The sequence below is a fragment of the Anser brachyrhynchus genome (genome assembly GCF_964034855.1).
Source record: "Anser brachyrhynchus genome assembly, chromosome: 19".
Classification (NCBI taxonomy): domain Eukaryota; kingdom Metazoa; phylum Chordata; class Aves; order Anseriformes; family Anatidae; genus Anser; species Anser brachyrhynchus.
This window is the reverse complement of record NC_137712.1, coordinates 5,772,002-5,788,730: the sequence shown is the minus strand read 5'-3', so window position 1 is coordinate 5,788,730 and position 16,729 is coordinate 5,772,002. Positions and strand designations below refer to the sequence as shown.

Here is a 16,729-nt window from a genome sequence, read left to right as displayed (position 1 = left end):
GGTATTGCAGAGCGATTGCGCTTGAGCTCAGCGAATGGTCCAGTTGGGCATAGATCAAGCAAAGCAACTTTTAAGCCCACAAGTGAGAGCTGTGTGTATGGAAAAATCAAATTATAATGAAACTTTATTGCCGTATCCATTAGTCATCCTTAATAAAAGATCAGAAAAGGTCACTTGTTGTTCAGCAGTGCACTGAAGTGGAGCATTTGTGACTACAGAGAGCACTGCGCTGAAAAGATAAATGCAGGTAGTGGAGTTGGATGTCCTAGCAGTCAAGTGCGAGGCCTGGCACAGGCTCGCCGTGGGGGTGAAGGGTAGCTTTTTACCTTTGTTTCCACAACAACAAAACAGGGATTCTTACCCAGCCAGATCAGAAGCTTTCTGGAGTGACTAATTACTAGTTGTATGATGATTTGAATGCTCGTAGCTTTGTAATACCACCTTGCAATCGGTGCTCTTACGGTGCCTATACTCTTAGACTGTTGCAGCATTCATTTTTTTGTCAAGTGAGTGATGGCTGCAGCATTACCTTCTGGGGTCTGGACCTGGGTGGATGTACCACACTCTCCATTTGTTGATGCAAGACACCCTCGTCTGCTGCTTCTTGTTTCCTCTCCCACTGCTTGTGGGGCATTGCAGGGGAGAGGGGATATTAATTTGGGGGTTAATGTTTTTAACCAGTCACCAATTTTAAAGCCTTTGCTCACGCCCCAGCTTCCCCTTTAGTTTCTGAGCAGTTTCTAGCTGTTAATGTTTGGTGTGTGTTTTTTTGTTTTTGTTTGTTTGTTTTTCTTTTTGCCCCTGTGATACAGAGCTTGGCTGTTAGCCCTCTGTGTGAAATCTGGCCAAGCCCTCCGGGCACATGTAGCTTGGTATCCAAGGTTCGCACCTGAGCAGTGGATTTCTTGGGCCCCTGGGTATAGGGTATCAGGTGTGGCCAGGTAACTGCTTTTGTACTTCCAGCTCCATGTCCTCGCTCCAGAAGCAGGGAGGAGAGGGAGACGAAGTTTGCCTCAGCTCAGTCTATGCAGCGTGTACGACAAGATCTAGAAGATCCAGGGACCTCTTCTTACGAGTACTTAGCTTCAAAGTTGGAGCCCTTTTGAGCTGATACCAAGTTCTCGGCTCCCTGGAAATCCTGTGTGTAGCTTTTTCCTCTAGAGGGTGGGTAGGTGCAGCTTTTCTTCTCTGAAAGACTCGAGGAAGGGTGGAGACGAGCACCATACACATGTCAAGCGCTTTCTCTGTTTGGTGGTGCTTGGAAACAAACCGCAGCCTCTCTGGGCCCCCGCTGGATTTCCATGATAAATACAGCAATATTGACAGATAACGTGGCTGGCCTGGCTCTTGTCAGCTCTGCCTTTTAGCAGGTTTGATTAATTGCTTTACGATTTCACGTCCAGCTGGGGGGCCACTCTTGGATCACTTCTGCCCCCCATCAGGTAGAAGAATGGAGAGGGCTGCTGAATGCAGCTATAGACAGCCACCATGTGCCGAGCGGGTCACCCCATTAAGAGGGAAGGTGAACTCCTTCCGGCACCGCGCGGCATCCTCTTGGCCGTGTCACTTCATCTGCATGCTCGAGGCCGAGTTAGGAAAGCTCAGATGGGAGGGAGCACTTTGGCATGTAGCAGGCTCCGAAGGGCGAGGAGGAAAAGGACACCGAGTCCTGGTACTGCAGGTAGGAGCTTGCAGCCTCTCACCAAACCCCGAAAATAAAGGGACGTGATCCTTCTGTGCTGCCGAGGAGGGAGCTGATGTGGAAACAGCCCCAGCAACTCCCCAGCTTGGTGCTGAATGCGAAGTGGAGAAATGACTTGAAATCTATATTCTCGCTTCCAGTCCGGTGAGAATGCTTCAAATTTCAGTCTGCTTTTGGAAGGAGAAGAGGAGTCAGCTGTGCAAGCAGCAGCCTGTGTTTATGCTTCTGTCCCCACTAAAAGCTCTCCCTCTCCTTCATGATCCGTAGTGTGTTGGCTGAAAGGCTCCTGTGCTTTCATTAAGCATGGGAAGTGGCTGTTGACTCAGATCTCACCTTAATATGTAAAAACAAGGGCTTGATACAAATCTGCATCTGATAAAAGCACTGAATAAAATAAAACTTCTTGGACTTCCAGCTCCATCTTACGGCTTTTCCATGCATGGTTGAAAATGAGTGGCTTCGATTTCGGCTATGCAGTACAATCCCGGTTGTCTGCCCAGGGGTGTGACATGACTATCTTTTGTTACATGCATCTTCTAAAATTCATTTAGAAAGAGTTAATTGCCCTTTGGCAAGCTTTCCTCCTCCCTTCCCCAGAAAGGCTTTAAAATGTTAAAAAGGTCACGAGTCCATTACAATGAAATGAACAAGTGTCTGCGACATCCACAGTTTGTTTTGAAGTTGTGCTGGATGTATAGAGATGGAAATGCGAGCAAAATTGAGGAGGTTTCCGGGGACTCTTTTTAATTAAAACCAAACAAAAATCCCTGGTTGCTTTACTTTGCTCTCCTTCCTGCTTGCTGTTTGTCCTTTTGGCTGCTGATTTTGGTTTGTGATTTAAAAATTGTAAACTCCCTTCCTTCCCCGTACCCTTTAATTTCTCCAGTCGAATGGAGCTGGTCTGTAAGTTGTGTGAGCTTCCAAAAGAAGAATTGAACCATTGTAATGTTGGCTGAAGCTTTTGTTAAGCAAATTTCATTAAGAGACTGGGACCTAGCAGGTCTTCAGGAAATCAGATCTCTTTGGCTGGCCCCGCCGCATCCTGCTCTAAGCACTCCGGTGCTCTAGTGTATCCAGATGGCAAACTAGCCAGACATGGTCGCTGCATGCACAACTAACTCTGAGATCATGGAAGACAGCTTGGAATCCTGCTCTGTTGCAGCTGTGGAGGGCTGTGTGTGCTGTGTTGTGCCTAGGAAGCACGGTGAGCAGAGGTTTCTCAGGGAATAAGCTACTGAACAGCACACTGAGATAGCTTTTCTTTGGTTTTAAGCTACAAGGTATGGGGCTGGTTGCTTTTTGTCTTTGTGGAATGAAAGTTCTAGCAATGGAAACAGCCTCTTCATAAAAGAAAGCCTGTTTTGGTTGCAGGTGACTTTTCTTGAAGAATGTGAGCAGCTATTCAGAAACACAAATTGGTGGGGAAACACTGGAATTGGAGATTCAGCCAGTGCCGTTTTTGCCTCTGGTTTGCCACAAGGTGCCTCTCGGACATACTGTGTCTTGTTGGGAGCCTGGCAGCGTGCATGCAGGAAGATGGTGTGTTCTTAAAACAGCACCGTCTGTGCCCTAGAAAGCATTGCAATAGCTTATGGTTTTGGGTCGTGCTTCTGAGGTAGAAGGAAGGAGGGACGTGAGCTCAGGTATTGTGGCTGCTTACACTACTGCCACCCCCAGCCCACCGTGCTTGAGGCGTACAGAAGGTAGCTGAAACTATATCCCCTTTCCCAGAACCTCGCTTTGTTATGCTTTAATGGAAGGAGATGCTGAAACCCTTTGTCTTGATTTCCTTTTCTTCAGGTGGCGAGAACATCAAGAGCATAAACCAACAGTCAGGAGCCCACGTGGAGCTCCAGAGAAACCCACCTCCAAACACGGATCCTGGAGTACGAATATTCACAATCCGAGGAGTTCCCCAGCAAATTGAACTCGCTAGACATCTCATAGATGAGAAAGTTGGTGTAAGTTGCATCTCTGATCTTGGTCTGTCTCTTTCAGAAGTGGTGTTTTCACTCTTAGGTACGTGTAGGCCTGGACTTGCAGGAAGGCACAGAATGCACACGCTTACGTTATTTAGCTTCAAAACCATTTGCTTGTTAACAGCTATGTTGAACTTTGGTCCTCAAGCATCCATTGGACTTATTTTTGCTGTGGTCCCAGGAGGATCTGACTGTTTGCTGACACTGAGTGTAGTGGGCAGCTGTATGAGAGGGAAGAGCAACTATAATAAGGGATAAGAAGGCTGGCAAATGGGATTTTGAAGGGAAGACCATAGTGTTACTGTGTGGAAATGGCACAGTCCTGGCATCATCACCCTGAAAGTAACACTGAACTCCTTGCTCCAGTAAATCCGGGATGACTTTTATCTTCCACTTAACATAGTGCTGTGGTATTGAAGCTTAATAATGTCAGGCTGGAGTACTGCTGGAGGGGGAGACTTGGGTAAAAGAAAGTAAGGAGAATACTGAACTGGGGAACAGTAGAACTGAAAAACAACCTCTGTGCTGAATTACGGGAGAGGAGGCGGCTTGATACCAACCTCAGGATCCAAGCTATTCAGAGGAAAACTTCCATCTGTTCCATAGTCCAGTTAGCCCCTTTGTGGCTGGCCAGAGCTGCTTTTGAAGCTGAGCTCCTGGAGTGTGCTGACAGTCCTGAGAACTGCGTCCTTGGAGGATCAGTCACTTCTTTCAGGTGCTGGGGTTTAATGGAACACGTTCCAGGCTGTTTTCTCCCCTTTCTTTACTGCTCATACTAGCTACCTTCACCCTCTGCTTAGAGCTGGCATTAAATATTTGTGGATTCCGTGACAGGGTACCAGCATGGGTGGACCTGGAGGATTTGGTCAAAGCCCGTTCAGCCAAGCACCCGCTACACCTCATCAAAAGTAAGCTTCTCCATCTCGTCACGGATGGGTTGTGGGGAATGGCTGGGAGCTGTAAAAGCACTGGGAGAAGCGTGGTGGGCCCCGAACGGGTGGTATGTGAGTGGAGCCTTTTAAAAGGGAGCATCCAGAAGCAAGTGAGATGAAACCTTTAAGCTTGACTACAGGAAGGATTTCAGCTGCTAAATCTTAAACAAGGTAGGTATTGGTGTCTCCAAAATTCCAGTTTGTAGTGCAGTGAGAGCACAAAGAAGCTCGAGCTGCATACACTGGGGTGCTGTTCAGTACAATTTGTCCTCACCATGGCTTCATGAACAGACGAACATCCACATGGTTAGCTGTTAACACCTACACGTTTCCTTTTGTTCCCTTGTTCACCTGTTCACTCAGCAGTTGCTGGCTACAAATAATTTTGTTTCTTCAGCCAATTTCGTGCATAAGACCTGTGAAGTGTTTTACTGTCATCTTCAGCGTGCCTTTCTGTCCTCTGCAGTGGTCCTCAGGCGTTTATGACACAGGGTTGGGGCAGTACCTACCAGACGTGGCAGCAGCCTGGACAGCAAGTCCCAAGTAAGTGCTTAGGACCTGGGTTTGAGAAGGGTTGATGTCCATTTGCAATTGCCACTTGGTGCCCTTTAAACGTAGGTTCATCCCTAAGACCACTTGTGTAATAACAGCAAAATGAATTCCTGAGCAAAGGAGGTGTGTGGAGGTGCGCTGTGGTGTTAGAGCTCAGAATAAGCCAAAGTCCGTCAAAAACAGTAATGTTTTTTGTGCACGTAACTGCTTATTGCTTCCCTTTTTGTGTAGAGACTTAGTCCTTGCTCTCTGATCCTCTCTAACAAAAAAATAAAATCTGTCTTAGGCTTTCTCCTGCCAGGATTCTCTGAGCAAGCACTTGCCAGTGCCACTTCCCCCTAGCAGACACACCATGTGTGGTGGTGAGCCCTCCCATCTCTGTGCTCATAACCTTACCAGTTCTTGATTATTTTTTTTCAACATGCTCCTTATGAACTCTTCTCCAACTCACAGTCTGATGGAAAGACTGGGAAGTAGATGCAGAAAATGGAGAAGAGGTTAAGTGTGGCTGTTATCCTGCTTCATACATGCTGACTGTATCAGCGTCCTCTCTATCCCCTTTTGGGAGCTGATGAGAACTGCTCAGCCTCCACAGTGTTGAATTCCCATAATGTAACCAGCCAGATAACCAGCTTTCAAATGAAAATAACAAATATTGTTAAGTCATGAGTTCAGAAACTGAGCCCAGGTCATCTCTGCTGCTGGGCTTTCTGCTCCTGGCACCGAGTCGGGCTGGCTTCAGGGTTCAAAATGTTCATTTTCTCCCCAAAGTGTTCAGTCAAAATTCAGCAGTTTGGAATGGGAGGTTCCCCATTTCAGAATAACTGAAGTAATGCTGGTAGTGATGTTGGTAGCTGCATCATTCTGTCTTCAACAACCTCAGCAATGGTTTGCCCTAAACAGAGCAGCAGGTTTGTAGTTTGTTTGTTAATCTCAAAGCTCGTGCGATGGGCAGTAATGCCCAACACAGGGTTTTTTTTTATCACAGTTTTTCAGGAAATAAGAATCTTTCCTGTGAAAACAAAAGGTAGCACCAAAAAAGCTGGGGACAAGGGTCGGGGAGTAGGCTTAATTTTAAAGGGTTTTAAAGACAGGTACCTTTTGGTGCTGTAGCTGGTTTAGCATTGAAGCAGATGGTTAACTTCAGTCTGAATTCCCACTCTTAGAGGTGCCTGAGGTGGAGGAAGAGTTGGGGGAACAACGCCAGCGATTGCTTTTGTGATTTCCTATGACACTAATCACATTTATTGTTGATGAAATTGTGCATACCTGATATCTGGAAATCTTCAACGCTGCATTCTTAGCATTCGTGCATTTCTAAAATGTGTGTTACAGTTGGACATAGATACCCTGCATGGGACCAGGGACTTGGCATTAAGCTCTGAAAAATGCCTTTGGGAGAGGGCTTTTGCTCCTCAGAAATCCTAGTCTAAAACAATCATATTTTTTCCATAGAGCTCTAGAGATATGTAAAAAGTAGTTTGGTTTTCAGGACAGCAAAATGCAGTGGTGGGCTTGAAAGGATTTATTTTTTTTTTGTACGTGAGTGGAATAGTACAGTACTGAAGGGTAGAACTTTCCCATTAATTTGTTTTACAGCAAAAAAATTTTTCAAATCCATTTCTGTGCAATCCCAAGAGCGCTGGGCTTTCCTGAGCTCAGGGAATCAGCCTGTTCCTGCACAAGCAGAGCAGTCAGTACTGCAGGGAAAGCCCTACAAAAAATGTAGTTTTTGTCTTTACTTAAAACCTTTGAATAAATGCTTATGAAACGTGCTTTGCTAATTGCTTTGAGAGATGTCTAGAAACTCACCTGAGTAACTTCCCCTCTTCCTCACCTCCCCCAGATGTTCTCTTACCCTGCCCACCTGCCAGTGGGAGAAAAATCTCCCCTTCTCTTCCATAGAGCCTTGTCTTAAGCTCACATCCTCTGGCTTTGGAGTTTGGTAATTAATATAAGAAGCCCAGACCTTTGATTCCCCCACATCGTGCAGCTTGCATCCCCACAGCAAGCACTTTGCAGTGAGTTTGTCAGGTTTCTGGTGGCTCCCAAGCGTCTGACTTCAGTGATCCTTCCCTGTGCTGGGTTTAGTGTCACGAGGATGTGATTTGGGGGCAGATGTTTTATTGCTGCCGTTGAGCCTGATGGAAGAAGATCAGTTCTCTAGCTCTCCATGTCCACTTGGGATCCTCCGTGCTCCTATTCGTAGCCAGGCAGTCTCGGTAAGGAGAGGACAGACGGGGTAAGGCAGTGCTCTAAGCAGGCCTCACCGCTTGCTTCTCCTGTAGCTCCCAGGGGGACCCAGCCAGGCCAGGTGGAGCTCACCACGGCACGGGAGGATTATTATCAGAAACTAGGGAAATTCCCGGTTTTACCCTTTAAGTTTTAATTTGAAAACAGCCTCGGGAAGGGGTCCCCTCCCTGCCTGCAGGAAACCAAGCACTGCAGCCCGTGTTTGTGGCTCTGCTAGCCCATCAAAGCACGGGCTGAGCCGTCCCTCGGAACGGATCCGAGAGTGCCCTCCTTGTGGGAGGAGGGGCAGGCCCCCACCCCCTACACATGTATTTAGATTTTAATTACTTCCCCCATCTTAAATAAATTAACTGGCCGGGGAAACGTTTGGCCGTGAAGCGCATTTAGCTGCGTGTCCTTTCAGCCTGCTGCGGACTGTAATTCTCCCAGAAGAAAAGGCATTGAAGGAGGCCCTTTGTCGGCATTAGCAGGTGGACAGTTGAGGCAGCCTTGACCTCTGCCAGCAAAGGTCCTGACTTGTAGCGTTGGTCAAGTCTTTTAACCCGCTTTTATGCCCCCGGACAGGACACTGCTGCCCTGTTCCCTCCACCCACCACGCTCGCAGTGTTGTATTCCCCCTTCCCCCCACTTCAAAGCCCTCCTTCGGCCGCGCTGGGGATGCAGCGGGGCGCTCGGCCGGGCTGGAAGAGCTCCCTCCACGGCTGTCCCCTCTCCTTGCTGCCATCCCTGTGCCTAGTGGCTTGCACTTTCCTTTCTCTGCAGTTTTCTAATTGCCGTGTTTTCTGTTCAGGTTTATTTTTGCTTGCTGCGCATCTGGCGGAGGGCCCTTTGCTCAAACTGTAGCCAAGGGAAGCGCAGGCTCCCTGCCTCCGCAGCCAGCAGGTTGGATGCTTCCCTTCGACGCTGGGACATGCTGGATTGAAGGCGTCTTGGTGTTGGAAAGAGGGGGACCTTCCCCCCTTTCTCTGAGGTTTTGGGGTCTGCGTGGTCTGCCCATGCAGGTCTCGGTGCAGCGCCCCAGCCCATGACGCAGAGCCAGCCGTGGCTTTCAGACGCTGGTGTGTTTGTGGCAGCTCCCCCAGCCCTCAGCACTGCCGGGGCTTTGTGCAGAGCTTGTGGCCCCTCTTGCTCCTGCAGGACTGCAGCCAGGAGCCGTGTGGCTACCACAGAGCTCTGTGCTGGGGCAGGCAGCGTGCTGCAGGCTCGCAGAGCACTGGCCTTGTTGTGCAGATGGGCATTGCCCACCTGGGCTCCTCAGGACATACTCCACCTGCGGGAGCAGGGGGGAAGGACGCAGACCCCAAAAAGACGAGTGAGATGGCTCAAAATGTGGCCATTTCCTCAGTGGCTGGAGGTTGAGGGGCCAGGATCTCAGGTGTTTGAACCGTGTTGTCCCTGTGCTAGAAGGGAGTGGGCTTAGAGCCTCGGGTGGTCGGCGTGCAAACCCAGCAGCTCCCGGTCGGTGTGCTTTGGCCTGAGCGAGTCCCAGCGGGGCGGAGGAGAGGGGTGGAATTAGGCTGAATGCGCTTTAGCGATGCACAGGTGAGATGAAATCAGGAACTCAAGCTTTTCCTTGGCATTCCCTGAACTGAGGGTACCCAACGCTGCAGAAATGTGGAAGCTGAAGCGTTGAGTCTGGGCAACTGAGGTAGAGCCAGGGCCTGTCTAGCGGAAAGGCAGGTGTCACTGGCTGGAAACTGTCACCTGTTCCATATTGACGTGCCCCTTATTGTCATCTTTGCACAGGCCAACAGAGCCAGCAGCAGAACAGCCATCCCGATTACAGCAAAGCATGGGAGGAGTATTACAAAAAACAGAGTGAGTGAAACAGGGTTCCTGGAGATGAGTGAAACAGAGTTAACTAATTCGATGACTTGCGTCTCCATCCCCTGCCATTACTAGCTTCCAGTCCCCTGCAAACCCCCTTTGGTCCCTCCTGCTGGTGATGGTGCATGTAGTTCTTCCGCTGGAAGCTCTCTGTCGTGTTGCCTGCTGTTGGGTGCTCCTGCTGAGCTGCGGCCCTCAGTAGACCCCGTGTCCACACTGGCACTTGGCTTGCCTGGGGGAAAATTAGCGCACACTGAGAACTGATGCTAACGAAACCCAAAAAGGTGAAGGTGGGTTGTCAGAAGGCAGGAAAACTCTGCACAGAGGTGCGTGGAAAAACACGAGCCTGCCTTGCTCTGCTCCGTTATGAGGCGCGTGGCTCCGGCTTCTGGATTTGCATTTGACACCTTGCTGCTGGAGCCTCCGGGCCGAGGGTGAGCGGTGCAGGCCGTCAGACTGTCCCGGCAGCTGTGGGAAGGGTTTTTTAATGCTTTCTGCCTGCTCTTGGCTTGTCACTCGCAAGCCAGCATAAAGCCTGTCCTGTCGCATCCAAACAGCAGCTACCGGCGTTGCTCTTTCAGGGGTCTGCAGCTGTCGGAAGGGGGCTGGCTGTTCTTTGAGCTTTGCAAGAGGAGACTCTAAACCTGAGCTTGCCGAATTGCTCATCTCTCCTTTTTTCCCTTTTTTTTTTTCCCTCCAGGTCATGCTGCCAGCGCTGCTTCTCAGGCAAGTTCCCAGCCGGACTACACGATGGCTTGGGCAGAGTATTACAGACAGCAGGCTGCCTACTACGGGCAGACACTAGGGCAGGCTCAGGCCCACAGCCAGGTCTGTATTCGCGTTCCCTGAACCCCACTGCTGTTTACCTTGGGGAATTGGGGGCGTTGGGTTCCTGTGGCAAAGCAAGGAGGTATTTTGTGGCTGAGGAGATGAAAAATTGCTCATTGCTACCATCGTGTTATCTCAACACCAGTCTTGTTTGCCTGTACAGGGTGTTTTTTTGGGGGGATAACCAAGGGCTTGTTTGTTTTCCTCGGCGCTTTCCTCAGAATCCCCAAGCTGTTTTGTAGCTTTGGGGAATTTAGGTAAAGTGAATGATGGATCCAGGCTGGTGAGGCAGCATGGCACTGTTACACTGTGCAGACTTTGCCTTTTCTCTTGCAAGCTTTGTGCTAGGGCAGGAGCTGTGCACTTGCCTGGAGAGTACCCTGCCCTGAAAAGGAGGGGAAAACTATTGGGAAAAACAATTTGGATTAACCAACTGCCAAGAAAAACGTTGCCTCACCTGTCCCTCAGAGCGCTGGAGAGTTTTGTGGGATTTATCCTCATCGTACGCTCAGGGCTTTCCTGCGTGCCGGGTTTGCAGAGTGAGCGTCTTAGCGTTTGGCAAAAAGTACGAGCAAACCACACGCACCTTAGCGGGGTCAGACGTTTCTCCCCACTGAGTCGTGCCTTCCCTCTGGCTCCTCAGAGCCAGCAGCTCTGGACGCGGGCGGCACGGGGGAGCCTGCCCCGCTGTCATCCCCAGCCCCGCGCCGCCGGGGTCGAGCAGCGCAAGACGGGTGCAGCATCGGCGCTTGCCGCGGGCGCCGGTGAAGTGTGACCCAGAAGTGGTGATAAAAGGGAGTTCTCTTCATCGCTCTCGCAAAGACCGACCCTCTAGAGAAGGGAGATGTTGTTCAATAAAAGGCACGAGCTCCTGGAAGGAGAGCTCGGGGAAAGCAGGCGTTAGGGCAGAGATCTCCGCGATAGCGATTCGGAGCATCGGTTGAGGTTATAGCCTGCTCTGCTGCAACGGGGACGGAGAGACCTGTGTGTGTCGGGGGAGGAGGGTTAGGCAGCTTTAAGAATTTGCTGCTGCCGAGTAACTTTTCCTTTATTTCCCCTCTCTCTCTCTCTCTCTCTCTAGGAGCAGTAGAACAAGGTCCTCGTGGCAATTTTTTTTTTCTTGGAATCATTGTGGAAGAAAACCTTTTTGTAACAGAGGTTTCTAGATTTGCAACATTTTGATGAAGACTTTTCTGTTTGTTTGTGAAACACTAGTTGTAGGATAATCTATACTGAACTTTTCTAAGAATCAGGAACAATTAGTAATGTACTAAACTTATGGACATGCTGGTAATTTTGTTTCTAAATTTGTAAAAAAGAAAACAGCAAAAAAAAACCAACCTCCGGGATTCTTTTTGGAGAGAAGCCAGAGAATTTGCAGGCACCAAAACGCACCCCAGAGCTGTGACATTTCAACATGTGTTTTTTTTGTGTGTTTTTTTCCTTTTAATTTTCGATCTTTTCTGTTGCAACAGAAAGAGTGGCTTGGAAGTCTTAGGTGGTATGTAACAAATCCTAAAAAGAAAAAAAATTTTAAACAGTATTTAAATATTCTTAAATATGTAAATTCATTAAATGTTTTACTTCTAATTTCTTGTATCTTGGCTGTCTTTGATTTTATTGCATTTTTTAAAAAACTGAACTATGATATGTATTGTAATTAATTATGTGAATTCTGTATTGAGACAGTTACTGTTTTACTGTCAGACAAGTTATGGGCGGGGGGGCATTTTGTAGGGTTTGTATAATTTCTAGAGTCTAAAGGGGTAATATAAAAACGTGTTAATTTTTTAGCAATACATTTTTTCATGTCTCCATTGCTAGTTGCATTTATGTATCTAAGACCTCCAAGCTTGTTTAAAAAAAAAAAGAAAAAAAAAAGAAAAAGACCTTCCTCTATGCTCTCAGAAATATAAATACTGTTATTTTTAATATTAAAATGAACCTGCTATTAGTACCTTTTAACAAACACTGTGGAACATAAAACCATATAAAAGGTAGTAACTATTTTTTAATTCCAAGGTGTTTTTTGCTTTTTCATTTCTTTTAAATATTTTCTTATCTAATATTTGTCAAATTACCTAGAGAAATAAATGAATCTAGTATTAACCACAGTATGCGCTAAATAATTTTGATTTAATAAAAGGGATAATATGATTTCCAATGTTTACTGTAGTGTTTCTTGTACAGATAACAGTGTATTTTTAAAGGAAAAAACGGAATTGAAGCTATTTTTTCTTGCCTTTTTAATTGCCCTGCGGGACATTCCGTTTTGAAATGTACTGAAGTTACTGTTCTTGGGTTCTTTCCTTATTTTTCCTTATGCTTGAAATGTCTAACTATAAAGAAACGCAATTCGATAATGTTGAGCATGGTGTTTAAAAAGAAAAAAAAGTGTTCTTTTTATTTGACTGACAGTTGCATTTTACACTCTATATAATAAAATTTCCACAAGGTGTCTTGTGGGTGAAGTATTTCCCGTCTCTTTCTCTCCGTTTGCTCCCTCTCTGCGCGCCGAGCTCCCCGCTGCCCGCACGGCTCAGCCGCCGACCTGCCGCCTGGGGCTCGCGTGAGGACTTGGGGATGACTCCCTTATGTCAACCTCGAGCCTTAATTCTAGTGAAACTCCATTCCTGTCACGTCAAAGTGCCTTTTGGCACCACCACCTTCAGGGTTTCCTCAGTCAGGTGCTGTAATTATAGCCGTCTGGGCCAGAAAGATCAATTTTAATAAAGGGAAGTTTTCTATAAGCGGGCATGGAGACTTTATCTGCAGCTGTGTAAATGTTTTATCGCTTCTCAAGGAGGCGGCAGCCCCTGGTTTCAAAACCAGAACTGAACTTGTTGCTCTTCCACAGCTTTGATTCCTTGTGCCCGGGTCTGGCCGGGGCTCACCGGGCACCCTTCGGACGGGATCGCCGGAGCAGCGCGGGGCCGATGGGGAGAAGCACAGAGTGCAGCGACTTCGGGCTGTAACCAGGCCAAAGCTGGTGGTGGCTCTGCCATGCCTTGTAAAACGCGAGGTTTGTGCTCCACCACCTAAAATACCTCTGCCGCTGTTACCCAGACAGCTGTAGCGGAGAGTTTACAGACGGGGGAAGGGAGGGAGGAAAGAAGATCCCATCTGCAAAGCAGGGAGTGGGAGGCATGTTGAGAGCCGGAAGAAAAGGAGATGTAGCATCTCTAAATATACCTCCAGAGAATCAAAGAGAGACAGTGAAAGATGGGATAGTAAAAGCCACTTGGAAAGAGGGGAGAGGGGGGAAAAAATGGCTAGAGGAGGGCATAAAGGCTGCTGATGGGAATTGGGAGCGGGCATTACCGAGAAGACTTCCTTCTAATTCATCTTCCAAGCTCTGTGCCAAAACAGCATTTGGCATGGTTCACAGGGAGCAATTGTGTGATAATGAACCCTAAGGTGTCCCTTAATTGAAGACTGAGTATTACAGATTGTGCCAATAGTCGTAAATGGCACAGGATTGTGGGAGGATGCATTTTCTTAAATGTATCTGTAAGTACAGATTAGTGAGTCTCCCCAGTGAAATACCCATACTATAAATTATGGAAATATCTCTTTCTGATGCAACCTTTTATTGAGGGGGTGGGGCAGCAAAAGAAATAGTTTGCAAGCCTTTGAAATTTGGCCTGTCATTAAGATGGTGCCTGCAAAGCTGGATTTTCATCAGCAGTCTGGTGTCCTGGCAGGCTAAAGTGCTTGAAATGTTCCCAAGTTCAGCAATTTGTTTTCCATTATTGCTGCCCGCTCGGGGCAGAGGGGCCGCGGCCATTAAACTTCCCTGCTGCTATGAACGCGGCTGCTGCTTGCAGGGCAGCGGCTGGCGGGCACCCTGGCACCTCCTGCAGAGCCAAGGGCCCTGTGCTGGGCTCCTCCAGCCATGCAGGGTGTCCTGGGGGCTGGGGCCATGGTAAATCCCCCCCCTGGTGCTGCCCAGGCACCTCGCCTTCTCTCTGGGGTCTGTAGGTACCTGCTCGGTCCGCTGCTTCAGGTGGGCTTTGCTGCCCAGGAGCTGCCGCGGTGCCTCCAGGAGAGGAACCGAGTCTCTGCTCAGCTTTGGGCAGGTTAAATCCTCAAAATAAAGTGGGTTTAAGCATTGACTGACTTAATTCTTTTTTTTTTTTTTGGGTGGGGAACAGCGTGGCGTTGCCTGCTGGTGGAGGTCGGTCCTGGGGATGAGGAGGCTGCGGCGAGGAGGCCCAGGGAGCGCTCTGCACCCCGGTGTGGTATTTGGGGACAGGAGCCAGAGCTGGAGGAGACCCCAGGTGAGTGCCCAGCAGCGATCTCCAGCCCCATCCGAACCCACCCTGGCTCACTGGCTCCCAATTTTTCCTGTCTTTTACGGGCAGCGCTCCCTCCCTCACCACACGCCCTTTCCGAGGCTTCAGCCCCTCCGGGAGCCGCGCTCAGGGCCCCATTTCTCTCGGTGCGTCCCCTGCCGTGCTCACCAGCCGCAGAGACTCCTTCTACATGGACATTTATTGCAATCCTGCAAAGCATCTCCGAGCAGCAGCCTAAAAAAGCACAGTACGTAGCATCTCATTGGGTTAACGATCACCCCACCGCCCTCCCGCGCTCTATATTCGGTGCCTTAACGGGCACAGGCTATTTCGGGAGCAGAGGGGAGGCTTCAAGACAGTCTAAAATACTTTCTTTAATTTTGCATGATTTCGGAACAAACTACATTATGGACGTTGCAAGTTAAACCAAAGCGATCATTGAAAGAGGCGAGCGGGCATGGGACTTTATTTTTTTTCCTGAGCACTAAATATTTCATGGCGTTTTGAGTATCGCTGGATTTACAGTAAGGTGGGTGGGGAGAGCTCGTGGCTTTTTGGCACGACGTGGAGGTTCACAGCCTCACCTGCTCTGCTGCTGCTCCTGCGAGAACACAGGTTTCCTGAATCTGGGGTCGTTTTCCAGGGGATTTTTGGTGCTTGTGGGGCTGTGGCACTTGTGGGGGGCTCAGAGCTGTGATCTGATGGAGTCCTCGTGCAGAAATGGTGTCGGTGCATCCCGTGGAGCACCACACACGTGTGTTTTATTCGTTATAAGGAGCTCTTTGGCCTTCACTTGGCACCGTGGCTGCTGCGGAGGTTTTTTCCCAGGCGTGGCAGAGGCCGCTCAGGCATGCAGGCAGCTCGGCTCGGTGGGTGTGAGCGGCTCCCTGTGCTCCCCCTGTCACATTTCTCTGCTCTGCCAGGGCTGCAAAAGACACAAAGGGACCGTGGGCAGCGAGTGGGGCAGGGGCCGATTCCCCATCCCATCCCATAGCACCTCGGTGAGGTCAGGGGATGGAGCAGGTAGCCGGGGAGGAATAAGACCCCCCTGTGGCATCGGGGACGTGTCTCCCCACCTCCCTGCAGGCCTGGGACACGGGGTTTGAGGGAGGCAACCCCAAAAGAGCATCACGGGCTGGAGGGGGCAGGTACCAGCGGCCCCAGCTCATCTTCCCACCCTTCCCCTTATCACTTGAGGAAATCCTATTTCAAGGCCGCTCTGAAGGAGCCTCTGATCTCTGCAGAGGCCGGCTCGCTCCCCTCTAATCCCGGCCGGGCCAGGGTGCAGGTGCCGCAGGCCCGGGGGGATTAGATGGTGCCTTCCCTTTGTGCGAGCCATCACTCAGCCGCGGCCGTGCCCGGGGAGCCGCACCGAGCGGCGGGGCTCCTTGTCGGGGCCATTCGCCGGGGAATATTAAATTTGGCCGCCGCCGAGCCGTCGCTGTGGGCAGGCAGGGGCCGTGGTCGTGCTGTTTGTTTTGTGGAGAACCGGGCTGACAAAGGCCGGGAGCTGTGGGAGGCCTCGAGGCCTGCGATGGCGCCCGCTGCGGGCCTTGTGCCGGGCACCCACACATGGCCCCTGCCCCTCCAGCCTGTCCCTCCTGTCCCCTGGTCCTGTCACTGCTCCTGCCGTCCCAGTTGGGAACAGCCACCATGGAGCTTCGTGGCCGGCCCAATTGCGTCCTGCTCCTGGTGGGGAGAAGGTGGAGGGGCAGGAGGGAGCCATGGGGTCCCCAGACGCGTGCCCGCTCCCCTGGGGCTGCTCGCACTGCCCTGCCCGAGCCGGGCTGGTGTCGTGGTGTGGGTGCCCGCACGGGTCCGGTGCCGGAGCTGCTGCTGCGGGGGACGCAGTGCTGGGGTGCAGGTGGTGGTGGTGGGATAAGGGTGAGGTGGTGGTGGGATATAGGGGAGGTAGTAGGATACAGGAGAGGTGATTGTGGGATACAGGAGAGGTGGTGGGATAAGGCTGAGGTGACTGGGGGATATAGGAGAGGTGGTGGTGGGATGCAGGAGACCCGGCAGTGGGATGTGAATGCCCTGTCACAGGGGCAGATTTTCCTGCTTCTCCTCACCAAATCCCCCTCCCTCCCTCCTGCTCTGTGCCATCTAACCTCTATCTGTGGGGAGCCCCTTCCGCATCCACCCCTGGTGCGGAGACCACAGGGATGAGGACGAGCGAGTGGGGTCTGTGCCCGGCTCCACGGCCTTGCTGGGAACCCTGGGGAGCACCCAGGTGGGAACCCCCCGTGCCTCCCTCACCCCCTGCCAACACGTTTGGTGACGGGCACCCCTGGCACAGAGCTGCCTTATGGGGCTGTTTTTACTCTTCCCGTGCCGGGGCTGCTTTGGGGGGGCTGGCAG

General features: G+C 50.2%; 1 protein-coding gene and 1 long non-coding RNA gene across 6 annotated transcripts in view; both read left to right on the top strand.

Moving 5' to 3' along the window:
* The window catches only part of FUBP3 (far upstream element binding protein 3), a 40,342-nt gene extending 27,795 nt beyond the window's left edge, over positions 1-12,547 (top strand). For 4 of the 5 annotated variants that reach the window (XM_080562286.1, XM_080562285.1, XM_080562284.1 and 1 more), the window contains 6 exons: positions 3,503-3,663; positions 4,516-4,589; positions 5,080-5,156; positions 9,165-9,236; positions 9,946-10,073; positions 11,155-12,547. In XM_080562286.1, coding sequence (XP_080418412.1) covers positions 3,503-3,663; positions 4,516-4,589; positions 5,080-5,156; positions 9,165-9,236; positions 9,946-10,073; positions 11,155-11,163 — 521 coding nt within the window. In that variant the 3' untranslated portion in view covers positions 11,164-12,547. The remainder of the gene's footprint in view (positions 1-3,502; positions 3,664-4,515; positions 4,590-5,079; positions 5,157-9,164; positions 9,237-9,945; positions 10,074-11,154) is intronic. The other variant, XM_080562287.1, reaches the window with a different exon arrangement.
* A 442-nt stretch (positions 12,548-12,989) lies between these two features.
* LOC308180494 lies at positions 12,990-14,565 on the top strand. Its single transcript, XR_013940979.1, has 3 exons — positions 12,990-13,095; positions 14,228-14,353; positions 14,438-14,565. It is a non-coding gene; the product is annotated as an uncharacterized lncRNA (long non-coding RNA).
* The last annotated feature ends 2,164 nt before the right edge of the window (positions 14,566-16,729 follow it).